Below are 19,206 nucleotides of genomic sequence, written 5' to 3'. Positions count from 1 at the left end.
TCAGTTCAATGTTTGTATCTAAATAATGTTTTGCATTCATTGTTAAAACCATCGGTACTTCCAATGTTTTCTTCCAATGTCCCATCCCTCGGCCTGATAACCACAAGTTTCCGTACCTAAGGACAGGAGGAGAGCATAGCACTGATACCAGGAAATGAGACATGATTGATGACTGATGACAGTGACAGGGGCGTTGCTGCTGCTGAGCGTTTGGCTGGAAATGGCCCTGGCGGCCTCCGTCGCAGCTGACTCCCTGTCACTGCCGCCGCTCCGCCCAGGGCCGCAGGTTTAGCAGGCGTTACATATAGCTGGGCGGCTCGGGGTGGGGTGTGGAGAGAGGTAGGGGTGGGTGAACGGGCAGCTCGAGTGCAGTAAGCGGCACTGGGAGGAATAAGATGGGCAGAGCTGCTCCCGGTCTGTCCCCCGACCAGGCCGAGTAGAAGAAGAGATCTGACGGGACTCGGGGCGCTGCTGACAGCTAGGCCCAGGAGCCATGGAGATAAACGAGCAGGTAAGCCGGCTGTCCTCACTCCCGTACCCCACTGCCATCCCGGCTGCACTTCGCCCCCTGCTGTGCTGTATAGTGTGCATGAAGGTATAGTGCCCTCCCTGACCTGGGCACATCCAGGACCCGTGCCAGCTGTCACCTGTCTCCTCTATTCCGTAATGCAAGTATATATCGTATCCACTCCCTCTACCTGTGACCCAGAGCCTAATATCATTGATTTGACAGAGAATTATGACCCTTCTCCCTGGCTAATGCCTGTCAGCCAGTAATGCAGTATTTTGGTCCAGGGGAGTGGTGATAGTATGGCTTATTAGTGGGCTTCTGTTGTGTTTTTGTTTGTTTTGACAATAACGAAGAGATAAAGGTTTAATCACATGTTAATTAATGAAAGTCCTAAGGGTTTAATCATATTAAGCAGCGTATCCACTTGCCGATTAAACAGAGCGATCTAATGATTACGACATTGTAATTGTTCAATCGCTTATTTAATAGTGCATGAATCGGGCATGAAAATGTCAAACGACCAGCGATGCGCACTCCTACTGGTCGTTTCCGACAACAATTATCGTCTGCACATGCCGGTCAATCTGCCGATAACGACAGATTGGGCATGTGCAGGGATGAGGGAGGGTGCCTCCACTGAACGATATATCAGTGCAGAGTGCGCACCTACAGGATGCGGACCGATAAACGTTCCTCAGTCGGTTAGTGGATACGCACCTTAAGATTTGACATAATTTTTTTTTTCATTTTTACATATGAAAGAAAGTTGGATGTGTACTGAATGCTGGGTAGAGTCTTTTATTCCTGTTCACCACAACCCCTCATACTTTGAAGGGAGTTCAGCTCTGCGTAAAGAATGCAATTACCCGCTCTAGACTGACATATCTTGTCTGTCGTTATCGCACATTTCCGTATAACTTGTAATATCTGCATTGCTGTAAATGGCTAATATGTGCCCAACCGTGCATCGCCAGAATGCCTGGCAGCACATTGCTTTGATTTGAACTTGCCTCTTTATTTGAACTAGATCTATAACAGAACGCCCCCATGCCAAATCTGTTGCATGTTGTTGCCACTCGAGAACAACTTTTATTCTTGAATCCGCACAGTGCAACATATAGCACAGGGCAACTTGTGGAACACCAGATGCTGTGAAACTAACCGTCCCAGCATGGGCCCTGCCACAGTTTTGCTGTTAGGGCATGCTAAAACTGGCGGGGCATACAGGGATGTCTTTCACAACAGGTGGATCACCAGATGTTGTCTACCTATAATCTAGCATATGAACTAGATTTGTGTGTGAAATGTGGTTTTACTATACTATACAAGGAACATCATCCATGTTTTATTTATTTGTCATGTTTTTATGTGAAGTGAGAAATGCTGTGGCCAGTTATTTACATAGCAACACCACTTACACTGCACAGTACAGAGAGACTACTGTATTTGTCATTCACGTTGGTCCATTGAAGCTTACAGTCTAAATACCATTACACACAAGCAAACACACACATTGATGTACATTTTTGTCAGCATCCATTCAATCTGTCATTTGACATATAAGAATCAATATCTGCAGTGTGTGTATTCTTACATACTGCAGTATTCTTCATAAGCATCATGTGATTTAGTGTAATTATCTGTTTTGCACTAATTTCTGTTCTATTCACTAGTCTTTTTTAATTCCTATCTCCACAGCTTTGATCCCAATGTTTGAAATTAAAACATGGTGAAGTGATTAACAAATTTCTATTAATTTTAATAATTCTGTTTATATCTAAGTGAGATGTTTTACTCTTTCACTAATAAATCAATACTATTATATCTAGTATACATAGTAATAGTAGTAATAATCTCCTATTTGAAGCTGATTAAACTTAATATTTTCTTTTCTTTTGATTATTTGTTGATTATTTTATTCTGTTTCTTTGGTTTAGTGTCTGCATTATCGTTGTATACAGTAACGGGTATTCACTTCCATAACTTGTTCAATAGGTGGCTGGTTGCTTTTGTTTGTATAATGACTTGTTTTATAGAGAACCGTGTTGTGTTCCTGTTTGGCTAGATGGCTATCATTCTTTTAGTCTAAGTCACCAACAAGGAAGTAAATGAAACTCCTAGCCTATAAATAGATTTTTGGTCTGCTTTAAGAGGCAGTTAGTTTTGATTGAAAGGAATGTGAAGTGTTTCAGAAATGTGGTGTCATTGTCCATATTATTATGGCCTTTCTGTAAGAATTTTAGAGATCATTTCCAAGACTCACACACTGTAGTAACTTATTTCTTTTTATGCCATTACGATTGCTAAACTACAAAATAACTTTCTGACACTGATCTTTACATGATTGGTCATACAAAGGCCTACACATACTGACATCCAGCTGAAAAGGTTAAGTGACAATAAACAAAAGCATTTGTCTGTATATATACAGTACCCTCTCCATGTGGGCAGCTTTACCAGCCTGTTCCTGCTAGTGACATCGTCTGTGTGCAGCTGTCAGACTGTAAAGACAAAGGCGATACAGTTAATGGGCTGGGGTGCAAAATCTGTATATAACTATATATTCTTCCTTGTTTTTCTGTTAAGAGTAATGAAACCGTAAACATTCTCTAATTTGCTCCAAAGTGAATGGAAAACTATTTATGTGGACGTAGCATTTATGAAAATTAATGTTACAATACAAAGTATGTTTGTGATCTTACAGTTTATTAGGACGATTCAATTGTTTTTACAGAAGCTATTTCTTTTGGTCACCCGATGGTTCAATTCAATTGTTGGTACATTCTGGCGTGAATACACACAGTGTCTGAGTGCCGTGTGCTTGCCCAGAAGCACCGAGTTTAACAGCTCAAAGCCGATAAACCCGTCTAAAACTCTGCTTTGGGCACCCAAAGTGCCGACTTATCGCACATTTCTGCTTGCCACCTCAGGAGGCTGCAAAATGTATGCAGCCGCGACTGTTTGTGCCCGAACGGAACAATTAAATTGCTCCGTTAGCCGCCCAAAAGAACTAGTCACAGTAATAACAATTGAACAATTGAATCACCCACTCAGTGTCTTCTGATCTCTCAGCAAATCTCAGGACAGCCCCAAACGGATACAGGAAATAGCTGGGAAAGTTATATATTTTAACATCTGAATCGATTCGCACAATAAATTGGGTGATGGCATCTGCTGAAATATTAATTCAAATCAAATATATTGGACAGTTTTATAGGTATGTTTGGAGCCAAATGCTGTGTTTTGCCTAAACTAAATCAGCTTATGGCTATTTATTGGTGTAAGCTCATTCTTAGTTTTTTTTTCTAGGTATATTTAATTTTTTGTCTTTGCTTTGTAGTATTTATAATCTCACATTGCCATAAATACTTTTTATTCTTTTTGATAGCATAAGTAGTGTCAGAGTTAAGCTGAGTGTACCCAGCAATGCGACTGAAGACCCCCCACCCGCCCCCCTCGACGGGCTGACATATTGGGCGTCCGGTACACATTAGATGATCCTGTGCCCGACTGCTCGATATGTCGGCCCTTTCCGCATCATATGCATGGGATCGTCAGTCGCATTGTCAGATTGAGCTGCATGTAGGGCGGAGCTCACGGGAGCACACAATGGCTGACTTAGTGGGTACACACTAGACAATTTTGAAGATATGTCTGCCTCACCTGTTGGATAGTCTAATTGTCTGTGTGCCCAGCTTTAGGGATTGAAATAACAACAGTACACAGTACTTTCACTACTAATTAGACTATCGTAAAGTCATTTACAGCTTCAGCTCTACAGTATGTCTGTCATTCTGGTAACTGTACTGATTGGGGATCAGTGATTGGGTACAGATGCTTAATAAAGTGATCAGTGGTAATCTCCATTGCCAGTTGTAGGGTCAGACTGCTTGTTATTGCTGTACTCCTGATTGACTATTCAGTGTTCTCCCCAGAAATTCTTTCCAGCCAGGAGGTGTGAAGAAGTAGCCGGGTACAATTGCTTTGTCACGGACACAAATACGTTTTTTTAAGTGCCCAGATACTGCCCAATTGCTTTGTGGATGCTAATATTTATTTATTTCAACAGCTCCCACATACTGTCCCCACTTGCTGCCTACACAGATTTTTTTTTTTTTAACAGTTCCCAGATACTCCTCCCTATCAGACTCTCCACCTCTCTACAATCCTTCAAATGGGCTCTCAGTACCCACTACTTCATCAAAGTCTTCCAGCTCTCGTCCTAACTTGCTGCTACCTGCTCCTTCCTCACTGTCTACCCCATCTGTGTCGCACCTGTTTGTCTGCCCCTCCCTTTTAGAATGTAAGCTCTTACGAGCAGGGCCCTCTACCCTCTTGTGCTTCTCCTTACATTACTTTCATCTACTTACTCCCCACTAGGGCACCTAACACTTGGTTGCTTATGCTCTGTTACTTATGTGGATGTTATGGTCGCTAATGTAGCAATGTATATTATCCTTGTCCTCATATTGTATTGTATTGTATTGTATTGTACTGCAAGTCATTGGTCACCTATTTACGTACTTTGTAAGGCGCTGCCGAACACTTGTGGCGCTATACAAAATAAATGATGATAATAATACTGTCCCCCAATTGCTGGCTAGACAGACATGAGAGAGTGGACGCAGGATGACCACTCTCTTCTTTGTGTACAGGCAACTGTTCCCGTCTGTCAGTGCACCTTTGCTTTTATTTAGGAGGAGGGACCTCTGCTCTCCAGCCTGACGCCACCCTGCACTGTGACGCGTCCGAAAGTCGAGCTGTGCTGATGTTACAGTGCCATCTTCCACCCCCTGCGTCCGGCCTCTGCAGTGTGCCCCGGCAATGGCTGACTGCTGGCAACAAACATGCGTAAGAGTGCCTGCCATGGGTTAAGATCGGATGCTTGTTCTGTATGTTTGCATAGAATCATGTAGATATTACTGTAAAATATATTTATACACGTTTTGAAATACATTGTTGGGATCTATTACTTGGATACTTTTGTCCAAAGGGTTCCAGGAAGAAAGAAAAGTACGTCATAGTAATTCAGCCAGAAATGATCACCTTGTACCTTATCTTACAGTCACCGCATAAGGAACAATGCTAAACCATTTACTGTACAGGGGAGTGCCAGGAACAGCACAGAGAATGGCATTGGAGATATGCAAATGTGGTTTAGGCAGTGTTTCTGGTGGGGTAAAGAGGAAATGGTGACTGGAGAAAGCGTGAAGTGGTAACTACAATTGGGATTTTCCCTATGGGACACAAGGTATAGCTCCATCTAATAATTGCCATCAATAAGACATAGGTTTACATTTGCAACACTCCTTATTAGAAACACTCTCACCTCCTCTATGAAAACATCCAGCCTCATATTTTAGCTCCACGTGATGAGCATGGTCTATGTGAGGATAACTAGATTTTGGATGAGTTTACAGTAAATACTGTTTGTGTGTAATGCCTGCTTCAGAAAGACTTTGCCAACTGCATTATTTGATAGCTGGCATTGTTATGTATTACTAAAGGAATAGACCTGTACTCTTATATATGTTGTTAAATGAAGCTGCAATACTACTAAAGAGAGGTCCAGCTCTCTAATAAATACTACTGTAGTAAATAGGGTGGTGGGGGAAAATAATAGTGCTCACGTGGTTCAATGATATACAGCCATGGCCAAAAGTTATGAGAATGACACAAGTATTCGTTTTCACAAAGTTGCTGCTTCAGTGTTTTTAGACCTTTTTGTCAGATGTTACTATGGTATACTGATGTAAAATTACAAGCATTGCATAAGTGTCAAAGGCTTTTATTGACAATTACATTAAGTTTATGCAAAGAGTCAATATTTGCAGTGTTGACCCTTCTTTTTGAAGACCTCTGCAATTCGCCCTGGCATGTTGTCAATCAACTTCTGGGCCACATACTGACTGATGGCCGCCCATTTTCGCCTAATCAATGCTTGGAGTTTGTCAGAATTTGTGGGTTTTTGTTTGTTCACCCGCCTCTTGAGGATTAACCACAAGTTCTCAATGGGATTAAGGTCTGGCATGCGCCCGGCATCCATTCACAGTGATCGCGGCGCTTGGGGACTGCCCAGAGTGTCCGTAAGTGCCGGACACGCCCCCAAGTGTGACGAAAAGGGGACACGTCATAAAGACATGTCCCCTTTTCAAGCACGCGCTTTCTGCACGCGTGCAAAAGTTCCCTAGCTCTAGGTCCGGCACCCTGTCTGCCGCCGGGCCTAGAGTGAACACTAGTATATCATTGTAACATCTGACAAAATGTTTAAAAACACTAACGCAGCAAACTTTGTGAAAACAAATACTTGTGTCATTCTCAAAACGTTTGACCATGGCTGTACTACTGATTGGGTAAATGTTGTGTAGAAAGTGTGTGGGAAACAAAAGGATGAGAGAGGAAACTATCTAGTGGGATACTCCATCCTCCTTTCTCCTCCTACATTTGTATTAGACCCTGCCTATATTTGATTTGGTCCTGCCACTTTCAAAATCTGTTTCCATGACCACTTTTAAGTTCCCGATCCGCTCCTGCATACTATCCTGATTTCAGACCTAATGCTAAAAGGATTTAATTGACAATGGCTAGTATTCAATGAGTCCTAAAATGTACAAATATAATTTCATGTAACAATGCTTTAAAGAGGCTTTTGACTCGTAATTTAATAAAAAATAAACCAACTAAAGAAGCTGTGTATGAAAAAGTAGTTTTGTCCTTATTGGTAAAGAAGATAATTAGAGCCAAGTGCTGCTTATCAAGTTCACTATTTAATCATCATACCACCTCTATATAAAAGCAGAACCTCTGAGTTCGGTCTGCAGCATTCATGCCAAGGTGAAAATACATGGAATGGTCTTGAAAAGGTTTTAAAGATATTTTCTAACAATTTGAAGTGCCAATCATCCAAGGATTGTGCGTTCCAGCAAATTCTCTCAACATCAAATTATGTGATGCTCAGAGAAAACCATAAAGCACTCAGGGGGGGGAGGGGGGGGATGTATGAAGGGGCGTTATTGTGTTTAGTGGTATGTACGCTGATACTGCTTCTCCCCCATGTATTAACGTGGATTTGTGTTTGAAATCATTGGTGTGCTGTGCGCCCCTGTCATTAGCTGCACTCATGTAATTTTCGCCACTTCTATCTACAAGATGCGCCGATGTATAAGCTAATGTATGAACGGTTAGTGGCACGGACCATTCAGACAGCTGCAGCTATCGATTTTGACAGCTGGAGCTGTTGTCAGCAGCAGCTGCTGGGCTTTGGGCTGTCCACAGAAGATCTTGCCTATGCCCACTGGTGCTGGGTGAGGTGAGACAGCGCAGCAGCACTAGGCTGATGCGCTGTGGGGTCTGGCAGGGATCACTGGAGGGCGGAGTTCTCACTCCCCCACTCCGGCAGACGAGAAGTTAACACGGCATGATCCGTGCCACTATAATACATCTACACACCAAAGCCATTTGACGGTATAACCATCGATGGTTATGTTGTGCACAGACGCAGTCAGAGCTTCGCACATGTGGCCTTACACTGAACTGCGGACACCACTTCCGGATGTCCACAGCTGAAAAAGAATGGCCAGACATTGGATGGGCATCAGAAAACTGCATCCGACTGGCAACCATCGGAAACCTGCAATTTGATGGGAAAGGTACTACCATTGAATCATGGAACATCGATGGTTGCTAGTTATCAGCTTCCGATGCCCATTTCTAGAACAGAGCACACCACAAGAAAGTGGAAGAGTGGTAATGTATGGTTGTTTTTCAGCCACAGAACATGGACGATTTACAGTTATTATGGACGATTCAAATTTGTTTTTAAGCCGTTATAATTAATGGGCACCCAGTGTTGCAATTCAATTGTTCTGGGCGCTCATTACTTATTGCCCTCTTCGCCCTGGGTTTAGCCGTGTAAAACGGCTAAACCCGTTTAAAGTTCTGGTTAATAAATAAAATAAAAAAAGCCACTGGCAGAGCCTTTGAATCCCTCATTAACTCATATAAACCACAATATTCTAGAGGGAAATCTAATTGGATTATGCAACAAGAGAATGAGCCTAAGCAAATTTTAAATTGAACGACTGAAAAAGAAAAGAATCAAGGATTATGGACCAGAATTCATCAAATACTATGTAAGAGAATGATCTTCTCCTACAGAATACATTATTTCAAATTATTGCTGCTACATGTAGTTTTACAAGCACCTGCATCATGTAATGTACTTGAGTTCTTCCTGTTTGCTTATTTTTGAATTTTTGTTGCATAAATCACAAGGATGTAAAATCTGAGTTGTTTATCACATGATTTGAAAAAACCTGTTCTTTTATTTTTTTACATGGATTTTTATGTCATTTAATGAGTTGCATCAACAAGCTCTTTGCAAACCATGGTCCTGATTCTGAGATGGACGCAATGGCAATTAAGTACGCAGATGGAGAAATTGCCATTGCGCATGCATATAAGCCGCCCTACGCAGCGATCACACTGCAATTACAGGCCTCGGTTCTTTTTGCAAGTCACATTACCTTATTAGAACACAATACCTTTACTTTACAGCAGTAATGTCCAAACTATGATCCGCAGGCCAAACATGGCCCTCCATCTGTTCCAATGTGTCCCTCTGATTGAACCTTAGTTTGGAGTCTTTGATACGCCGATACACTCTTGCACATCTGCAAAAGACAGGCAGAGCAACACCCCCTGAGTGGAAGCAGCAGTCTGTATAGGTATCTTGCCCCTTGGGTGTCCCCCAACTCAGCCTCGAACCTCCCACTTAGACACAGATACAGTGTGTATAAGGACTGGTGGCTGCTTCTGATGAGCATAGGGATCTGGGTAGGGATTGGGGCTTTTTACTGAGGGAGGACAAGCATTGGGAACTGTATATCAGGAGGAATCCTGGAGGATGGGAACGGAGCAAATTTTAAGGAGGAGAGTGTGAGGCCAGGGCCATTATCTGAGGGGAATATGGACCTGGAACAGTATCTGAGGAGGAGAGATACCATAAACTGAGGATAATGCAAACCACAGACACTCTCTGAGGGACAGTATCTCAGGAGAATACAGAACGGGAACTCTAGTCTGCAGATAGTCACAACTCCATTATTCACATTAAAACAGCTCTTCATTTCAGTGCGTAAAATCGTTTAAAATACATTAATTTAAAGAGGTTTGTTATTAGTTTTTTACTGGTTTTTTTTTTAGAATAATATTTACTCCGCAAAGAACCTTTACCCAATTGCTGGGAGGATAAAGCTGAGGTACACATTTATGCTGATCAGATAAACCTTGTGAACCTCTGAGCGTTTATACGATCAGTGTCATCCCCGTACACAATGAGCTATTTCTAGCTCAGTGCTTGTATGTTCTTTAATGGATCAGGAGGTTGGGCATTTTAAATAATAAACTCATAAGATGCGACCTCCTGATCCGAATGTTTGCAGGAGTGTTTTAAGCTGTTTATCGGCTAACGCTCCTACATACATACTTATACAATCATCGGGCCGATATTTGGTAATCGGGCCGATGATTATAGAGGTTTGTACCCAGCTTAACGGTGAGTAAGAAAAAATTGTGGCCCTCCGTTCAAAGTAATTTCCTTAATACGGCAAAAATTACCCCTTCCTGATTTCTTCTTTTTACATGATTGTCACACTTGTTTCGGACTTTCAAGCAAAACTGATTATAAGACAAAGATAGCCTGAGTAAACACAAATACAGTTTTTAAATAATTTAATTTATGCAACCACAACTGGCCCTATGTGAAATAGTCATTGCTCCCTAATCATTCAACCAATGAACCAAATTGGGCATATCAAGTAGCTACCTGCAATTTTTGTAGCGCAAATGGCCACCCACCGGCATTAAACATCAGCCACAGCTGTTCTGTCAAGGCAACTTTAGCCGCAGTCGCCCTACTATCACCGGGGCCCACAGCTACTCCAAACCCCAAAGGTACATAACATCCGCCCTACTGCGGACTCACTACAATGGCCACTCTGCCACTCCTAGGCAATTGGCAGCCAAGAACATCATCTGCAGCCGGGGACCAAAGTATATCAGTTGCATCAGCCCCACAAGAAGGACCCGCAGCGGCTCGGTCATTACAGTTAATTGATGGCTCAGGACCCCCTGTCCGACATGCCGGCTCACATCACCAGTCGGAACTGCTATTGTCAAGCAGCTGGTGTTTGAGAACATCCAGCTAAAACTTTATTCTACCATTATAATATGGTGACTATATGAAATGTGTTGAAGTTTGTGTTTTAGAGACACTTATCTTGATAAAGACGCCGCAGTGTGTTGAAACGCGTTGATAGTCTGTTCACATGGGGGGATCGCATGCCTGTCTGGATTGACATTGCCACTGCAGTGATATACCTGGGCTCCATCTACCTATAGTGTACTTGGTGTTAACCACATATGGTATGCAATACCCCTTTAAGTTTTGATTAGTAAAATATACTTTTATCTTCAATATCCACACCATCTGATTACATTCCTTTTATTTGACGCTGTTCATATATATCACCATGAGGAATTTGGTCGTATAAACTAAAGCTGGCCACACACATACCGACTATACTCACGTTCCGATGATGTGTCCGATTTCCCTTGAAACTCTCCCGGCAGCTCTGCACAAGATATGCCGTCCAATCTTCATCCGATCTCTTGCAGCCAGACTTTTTCACAGTGCATTTGAGTCTAGATCGTCAGATCTGCCCTACAGCACGGCAGATTTGAAGATGCGATGTGCAACCTGCGGGGGGCGTGCATCGCATAATGATCGTGAGTGGAGACTCACGATTTGGTCATCTTTTACCCGATCTGTCGTTCCGATGTGTCGGAAGCGGCCAGATCGGGGAAAGAAAATCGCTATGTGTGTGGCCAGCTTAAGACTTTGGAGGAAGATAAACGAAACCTTTTATGTGTATGCATCATATTGCTAACAAGTAAGCATTCTTACTGTATGAAGGACTGTCTGTTTTTGTTTTGGCCTGAAGATGTATTTTGGTCGACTGCACTGATTAAATTGATATGTGACACTTGTGTATCTGTGTGCAACTGAGTCTGTAAACAAAGCTCCGACTGAAGTCCCGGCTGCGATGCTGTTGGCACACACGTGCTAAACCAGAAACCAGCATCGTGGCACTAGTTTAGTCACTTGTTTTAATCATCTAGTCGTTGTTAACAGCATGGCCAGTTGAATAGCTCTGGGAACTCATTCTCTGCGCTATATAACATCGCATTTAATTGAATTCCTCCCATGAGAGTGCTGAATCTGCAGTTAACTATAGGGTGTTTTGGTATACCATATCTGTATTGTGCAATTAATGGATTATCATTGCTTTTTTCGAGTTTGAGTTGAAGAGTTTCAACGGTTTCTGAAATTTCAGATCATTTATAAGACTCCTTAATGGGACATGTGAAACCGTATGGTTTCTTGTCTAAGATATCTAATACATGGGTAGATTCCAATCTATCAAGCCTTATGGGAAAAATTTGAGATTCTATGTAATCAATACTGACAGGAATTAAACAACTTTTAAAAGAAAAAACGAAATACAGTCCAAACAGATTACGAGGAATTTAGGGTCTATCGCTGCCTCAATGGTACAGAACCGCTATATCAATATCCACGGCAATACAACAGACCATCGTGGAAAGAGCGTAGACAACAGAAAGCCCGAAGGGATAATGCCATATCAAACAGTGATAGTGATTTCAATCTAGTCGACTCGGATGACAACACTGTCCCTAAAGTGGTCCCTTTAGAAAGGGTTAACAGGGCCAAGGCAGAAAGCCCATCAGGAAGCCCACGAAACGCGGGGGCCAGAACGAAAGGTTTCTTAAAGCCTCCACAGAGTCACGTGTCCTCATTAGAGGTCTTTCTTTTGTCCCTTCGAATAAGTACAAAGGATTACAATGGAAATTTGATTTACATCGCCGAAATAGATCTTTGCGATTAAAAAAGTATTTTCAGCATTCAGAACATGACGTCAAGCAACCTTCCCAGTTTTTGATCAATAGAAAACATCTACCTTCGACCCACCTTCTAACAATGCATCATTAAAAGCTTTCTCCCGTCTGCTGGATGAATCAGTTAATATATATCAACAGACACAACAACAATTTCATCCTAATTTATCAAAGGAGGAGCAATTAGCCATAAAAAATTAAAGGAAGAATAATCAAATAATAATTATAAGACCAGCATACAAGGGAGGCGGAATAGTCCTACAAGATTTAGACAAATATATACAGAAGATTGATAACCAATTGGAGGATCATAATACATATACGAAATTACTTACAGATCCTACTGGAATGTACAAACAAAATCTGGATACTATTCTTCAAAATGCATACACAGAGGTTTGCTTCCAAAAAAGGAATATTCAGCTCTACTGCAGCCTTTCCCGATTAGTTCCAGTGCTCTACACGGTGCCTAAATTGCACAAAGACAGAAAAAAAACCCGGGCAGACCTATTATATCTGCTTGGTGTTCTCTATTTCAACCAATTGCACAATTCCTGGACTACCTAGTACAACCACTCATTGTTAAACAAAAAAATTTCTTGACGGACACCTCACAGTTTCTGGGGTGCACTTTATTGGGGGGGGGGGTGTCAGTCCCCAGCTCACCAAGGATTCTCGGCCTGGGCTGACTAGAGGTCAGGGGTAATGCTTTGGCTGGGGGACATGGTGAAAGGGCTCCTCCCCGCTGGAAAGGGTCTGGTGCTGGTTTTGGTAAATACAGGGGTACCCTACTAAATTTGTTCCCCTGTATTTCCAAAACCATGACCGGCTCAGAACCCAGTGCTGGTTATGCTAAATATGGGTGACCCCTACGCTTTTTGTCCCCTGTATTTTCACAACCAGAACTGGCAGTGAAAAGCCTGGGGCTGGTTGTGTTTGTGTGAAGTGACAACCCCCCCCCCCTTCCTCTAAATCAACCAGGCACCCACTGCTCCAAGGGTGCCAGGGATAGCCCCGGGCTATTAGCCCAGGCCTGGGGTTACCTGGAAAGGGGAGGTCCACATGGATCCCCGGCCCGGGCTGACTATCGGTCAGGGTTAATGCTTCGGCTGGGGGACCCGGTGAAAGGGTTTCCCTGGCTGTGGCATTATCTCCCCCCCCCCCCCCCCCCCCCCTAGAAAGAGCTTGGTGCTGGTTATGGAAAATACACGGGACCCCTATGCTTTTTGTCTCCTGTATTTCCAAAACAAGGACCGGCTCGACTGAGCCCAATATTTATTGTGCTAAATACGTCTTTTGTCCCCTGTATTTTCACAACCAGGACTGGCTCTGAAAAGCCCGGTGCTGGTTGTGCTAAATACGGGGAACCCCTATGCTTATTGTCCCCTGTATTTTCACAACCAGGACCGGCAGTGAAAAGCTTGGGGCTGGGGGTGCAATTCCGTCATCAATGGAAACCCACCTATGGCCATCCCTAGAACACAGAGAGAAATTCTACAAGATAATTCAGAATTTGCCAGTTGCATGGTTGGTGTAAGAAGGGTTTAACTGCCGTACTTTAATACTTTTTTTTTTTTACTTCTCTTCCCATATTGAAACTTGAAACTTCTACCAAAGAGAGATTGTATTTAAGTGTATAACTTTATATACAAAAAAATTAAACACACATTTTTTTTTTAGATATTCAAGGTCAAAGGTCACATCCTGTGATCTTGAAATGTAAAAGTCAATATTTAAATATAAAACAATTTTATGAAAACTATGATCCCTTAGCTTCAAAACAAGAACAGCATGAAAGTTAAACCACAATTAGAAGCAAAGTTATGATTTGTTTTAGGTGACCTTGCAAGCATGCAATTAAAATTTTTTGTCATGTTTGAAACCCTGTAGCATGAACACCGCGTATCACTGAGGGCTAAAATTTTACATACGAAAGTTAATTTATGCCGTCTATCATCCTACCAAACTTCATGAAAACATGAGACGGTTGGGTTGGAAGCTGTGATGATTTGGCATGGAATGACACATCGGTGGAAAAGAGTGGTGCGGATGAGGGAGCAAAGTGATGCATATAGGTGGAAAACAGTGGTGCGGATGCAGGGAAGACAGAGTGGCATGGTTTCGGAGAACAGAGTAATGTTGGGGGGTACAGAGTGGCATGGACGCGGGAAGACAACAGTGCAGATGGGTAATAACAGATTGCGCTAGTCTGTATTCCCTCATCCTACCAATGTGACAACACACATCAGTAGGGATTGCGGAAGGCAGATTGGTGCGGATGGGGTGGGAGACAGAGTGGTGCAGGGAAGACTGAGTGCCACGGTTGTAGGGGACAGGGGAAGACTGAGGGACTGATTCAGAGCCGGACGCTATTTGCGGACTGTTGACTCCTCCATGTCTGAACGAGCGAACAAAACTTGCGGTCGTTTTTTGGATAACTACGCCCCCTGGCCGCTCGCATCCTACGTCATGTCCGCTATTTATTAGATTAATCGAGTACATCGACCAGCGTATGAACTGCTTGCTATTCCTGTGGTTGGTTTTTCCTACCACAATCTTGCGAGCAGTTCTGACTATAAAATAACCCAGTGACGTGGTCAATGACGCTGCTGTATTAATTATGCACACCCATAAAACGCCCGTTTTGACCTTTTAAGCACGCCTGCGTTTGGATCTCCACTCCCTGTTTTCAAGCACCTTCCCCTGTTACCACCCACATACGCCTCCTCCTGTCACTCAAAATAGCAGGCATTCGCTATTTAGCGAACAAACGATTTTCGGCCGCACTGACTGGTTCGCGCATGTGTATTAAAATCTGTACGCATGAGCAGTTGGGCAAACATCGCTCGGAACGAACGAGCGGCCGCTTATGAGCGGCTCTGAATCAGGCCCTGAGTGCCACGGTTGTAGGGGACAGAGTGGTGCAAATGGGGCAAGACAGAGTGGCGTGGCTGGGGGGAAGGTAGTGGCACGGATGTGGAAAGACAGATTGGTGCGGATTAGGGAATAAAGAACTTGCACAGTTAGGAGACCACGCAGCTGTAGGGATTGGGGAAGAAAGAGCAGCATGGAGGCGCAGATACATACATTTACATGCATAGACGGAGTATGATACTTTTAGACTTTAGGGAGCTGAATGTGTATTCTGAATGAGAAGGATTTGTAACCCAGTGGGATTGTTGTGGTTAACGAATGGTATGTGTGTGCCACATAACTGCTCAGACCTCAGTAGCATAGACTGCATGTGTGTATTCCAATGAGCACACAGTTCTGTGAATTAGCAGCTCCACCATTTTATGAGTGACAGCAATCTCACTCTGTGAGAGTTCTGAATCTGCAGTTAACCAAAGGGTGTAATGGCATACCATATCTGTATTGCGCAAGGAACACTAAGGCGTCAGCCTTAATGATCGGAATTTCATTGCTTTTTTGAGTTTGAGTGGCAGAAATTCAGTAGGTTTTGTGAAATTTCAGATCATGTCTAAGAAGCCTTAATGGGACCGTAAGGGTTTTTGTCTATGGAAAATATTTATTTTTATTATTTTTCTAACAAGATTTTATACATTATTGGAAGTACTGCTTTATTGATATTAAACAGCTGTGATGATATCTAATGGTGCGTACAGACGTAGCGATAAGCCAGCAATATGATAATGCTGGCTGATCATCATGCACCCTCCCTGGTCTGTTGGGTGATTGATATCGATCACCCAGCACACCACATACTTACCAGCGACTATAGCGACCTGTGATCAATGTGTGTATGTGTGTGTGTGTGTGTGTGTGTGTGTGTATATATATATATATATTATAGTAACATGCTCGATATCGAGCAAGTTGACCTGCATGCAGGGCCGATGGACGATATCGCTATCGTCCATACGTGGCCACGCATCGCTGGTCGATGGTAAGTTGGTAGGGTCCTTTTTAGATTAGCGATTTGAACGGTAATGATATCGTTCAAATCGTTCTTTAAAATCGCTACGTGTGTACGCACCATACCACTCTGCAATGCATATTGTTTGCTTTTAGTATTGGTGTCTTGGTGCATAATTTCAGAATGGATTGATTTTAGTGTAATAAATTTTAACATTTGTGTGTGTGTGTGTGTGTGTATATATATATATATATATATATATATCTCTCTATCTTCTCTTGAGAAATACATTTTTCATAAGTATCGAATAATGCTCATTTTCTGTATGCTGTGTTCCCGTATTGTATACATTCTCTTAATGAGCACTGCAGTGATAACATTGTCAGTGTATGAACATGAGTATTTTCATACATTAACACTTGTATTATAAGGATATAACCAGTTTGATTTTTGCAATACATCTAAGTAAAGTGAATTGAAGTTAATATTTTTTCAGGAAAATGGAAGATTTTTTATTTTTTTCTTTAATAAAACCATGTTTTCAGCAGGACTTTAAGAAGGGAAACTGTAATGATGGGTATATAGTGAATCTAAACATTTTCCAGCAAACAACAACTTCAACAACTTAGTAAATTGGAAGGGAACTAGGGAACATGAAATGAACTTTTGCTTTGGGGAGTGGAATGTTTATTATATAATGACATTTTCTGTATTGTTTGTTGACTGCAAAGCATGACTTGTCATATAAACCAGAAGCTAGTGACGTGCTTAGTGGAGAATGCTGTGCTGATCACATGATAATGATGATGTGGTGTGACATTCATTGATCAAATAATGTAACTTAGGTCCAATGGCCAAACAGAGTTCTCTGGAGAGAGGTTTCCTTAGGAAAAGCTACCCCAAAATCCACACATTTTCTAGTCCAATTATTTTGCTGTAAATACAGTAGCATGCGATTTATTCACATAGTGTAAGATTTTATCTGCTAACAACTGGTAATTGATATTGTTGGACACTTATCTGGTGAGCAGTACTCACAGAAAATACTGACGGCATGTTTTATTTAGTATCACAGTGATACAAATATACCACAGGCATACTTATCTGTCTGGCATGTTCAGCAGTGTCCTTTACCGAGGTTCCGGGAGCCTACTGCTGTCAGCAACAGGTTAACTCATACACATGCAGCTGGAAGGGCTTTTTGTTGATCCCCATGCTGGCAATAGGGAATATACCAATAACTCCATCTATAGATGGCGTAAGCGGTACTGTCACAAACGGTGGTAAGCTGAGCTTACCGCTGTTTGCTAAATACCGAACGATTTTTACAATCTTTTTGTGAGTGCTAGGGGGGGGTTCTTAAATAGAGCCCTATGTGGTGTAACCTCAGCGCTTGTTTTACAGTAAAGGGGAACTTTTTCAAATACACCCATAGTACTACAGCTCTGCATAAAAATCCTACACCTGAATATGTAGAATAATAGAAGTGCACTTGGCCACGCATAGTTGCTGCTGAAAATGTCATAAAGAGAAGTGATTACGTGCAGTTGTCTGTATATGCAACATAACAAAACAAATTAGAATTGTATGGAGAACATAAATTAGCCAGTAGTGTCATAGTCAGACGTTAACATTTAGAATTTGAAAAGTAAATAAATATGTATGCTAAATAAAAAAGGCACAAAGTAAGATGCTCAGTAATGTAAAATTCCCACATTAATATTACATAACTTAACTCTAAAATTGATTAATACAATATTTTGTAAACCAATATGTGTACAAATGTAATACTAGTCTCCTTTCAAACCTAATTAATATAATAAAAGATAACGTTAATGTTATGTATACTAATCCAGTTCATTAAATCATTCTAAAGGTGCCTACACACTAGTCCATATTATGAACGATTTGGCTGTTTCCGACTCATCGGAACAATCGATCGAGTGATCACTTACGATGCCAATGTGCGTACCCGCGGGTCGTTCATCGTATATTCAGATCTTACCTACAGCAGGTAAGATCTGGCAATCTCGTACACGAACCACGACCAGGAAACTCCCCAGACCTTAATCCCATTGAGAACATGCGGTCAATCCTCAAGAGGTGGGTGGACAAACAAAAACCCACAAATTCTGACAAACTCCACAGCATTGATTAGGCAAGAATGGGCGGCCATCAGTCAGTATGTGGCCCAGAAGTTGATTGACAGCATGCCATGGCGAATTGCAGAGGTCTTGAACAAGAAGGGTCAACACTGCAAATATTGACTTTCATAAACTTAATGTAATTGTCAATAAAAGCCTTTGACACTTATGAAATGCTTGTAATTATACTTCAGTCTGCCATAGTAACATCTGACAAAAAGGTCTAAAAACACTGAAACAGCAAACTTTATGAAAACCAAACCTTGTCATTTTCTTAAAACTTTTGGCCGTGGCTGTACAGTTTTATTAAAACATGCAACACATACTCACCTAGTATCCCTGAAGCTAATCATGTCCACTTGTCCAAGTAGAAATCCACGGACACCTGTACAGCTTACGCGCCATATCTTGTCCTGGAGTGACGGGAGCTGCCGGGGAGAGTTCAAGGGTAATCACTGACGACATTGCATCGTTGCAAGTCATCTAGTGTGTAGGCTCCTTAAGCAACCAAGGAATTGCAAAGTATCATCCATCATTTTACTTTCTGCATTTTCTTTTTTTACTATGTCCACAAAAAATCACTAGGTCGCTAGAGTCAAATCTTAATTATAACAATACACTAGAGTCAAAACAAACAAAATTTGAACTGGAATGGTGGCTAATTTAAAGCTAAAGTCCTTTTGAGATCCGAACTT

The 19,206-nt window shown here is 42.0% G+C and overlaps 1 protein-coding gene across 1 annotated transcript in view; it reads left to right on the top strand.

Moving 5' to 3' along the window:
• The first annotated feature begins 260 nt into the window (after window positions 1-260).
• The window catches only part of SECISBP2L (SECIS binding protein 2 like), a 71,101-nt gene continuing 52,155 nt past the window's right edge, over window positions 261-19,206 (top strand). The window contains exon 1 of the mRNA XM_088472800.1: window positions 261-511. Within this exon, the coding sequence (XP_088328926.1) occupies window positions 494-511 (18 nt within the window). The 5' untranslated portion in view covers window positions 261-493. The remainder of the gene's footprint in view (window positions 512-19,206) is intronic.

Source organism: Taudactylus pleione, unplaced genomic scaffold, assembly GCF_031769625.1.
Source record: "Taudactylus pleione unplaced genomic scaffold, aTauple2 ptg000129l, whole genome shotgun sequence".
Taxonomy (NCBI): domain Eukaryota; kingdom Metazoa; phylum Chordata; class Amphibia; order Anura; family Myobatrachidae; genus Taudactylus; species Taudactylus pleione.
The sequence above is the reverse complement of the archived record's forward strand: the minus strand, read 5'-3'. Positions and strand labels throughout refer to the sequence as shown.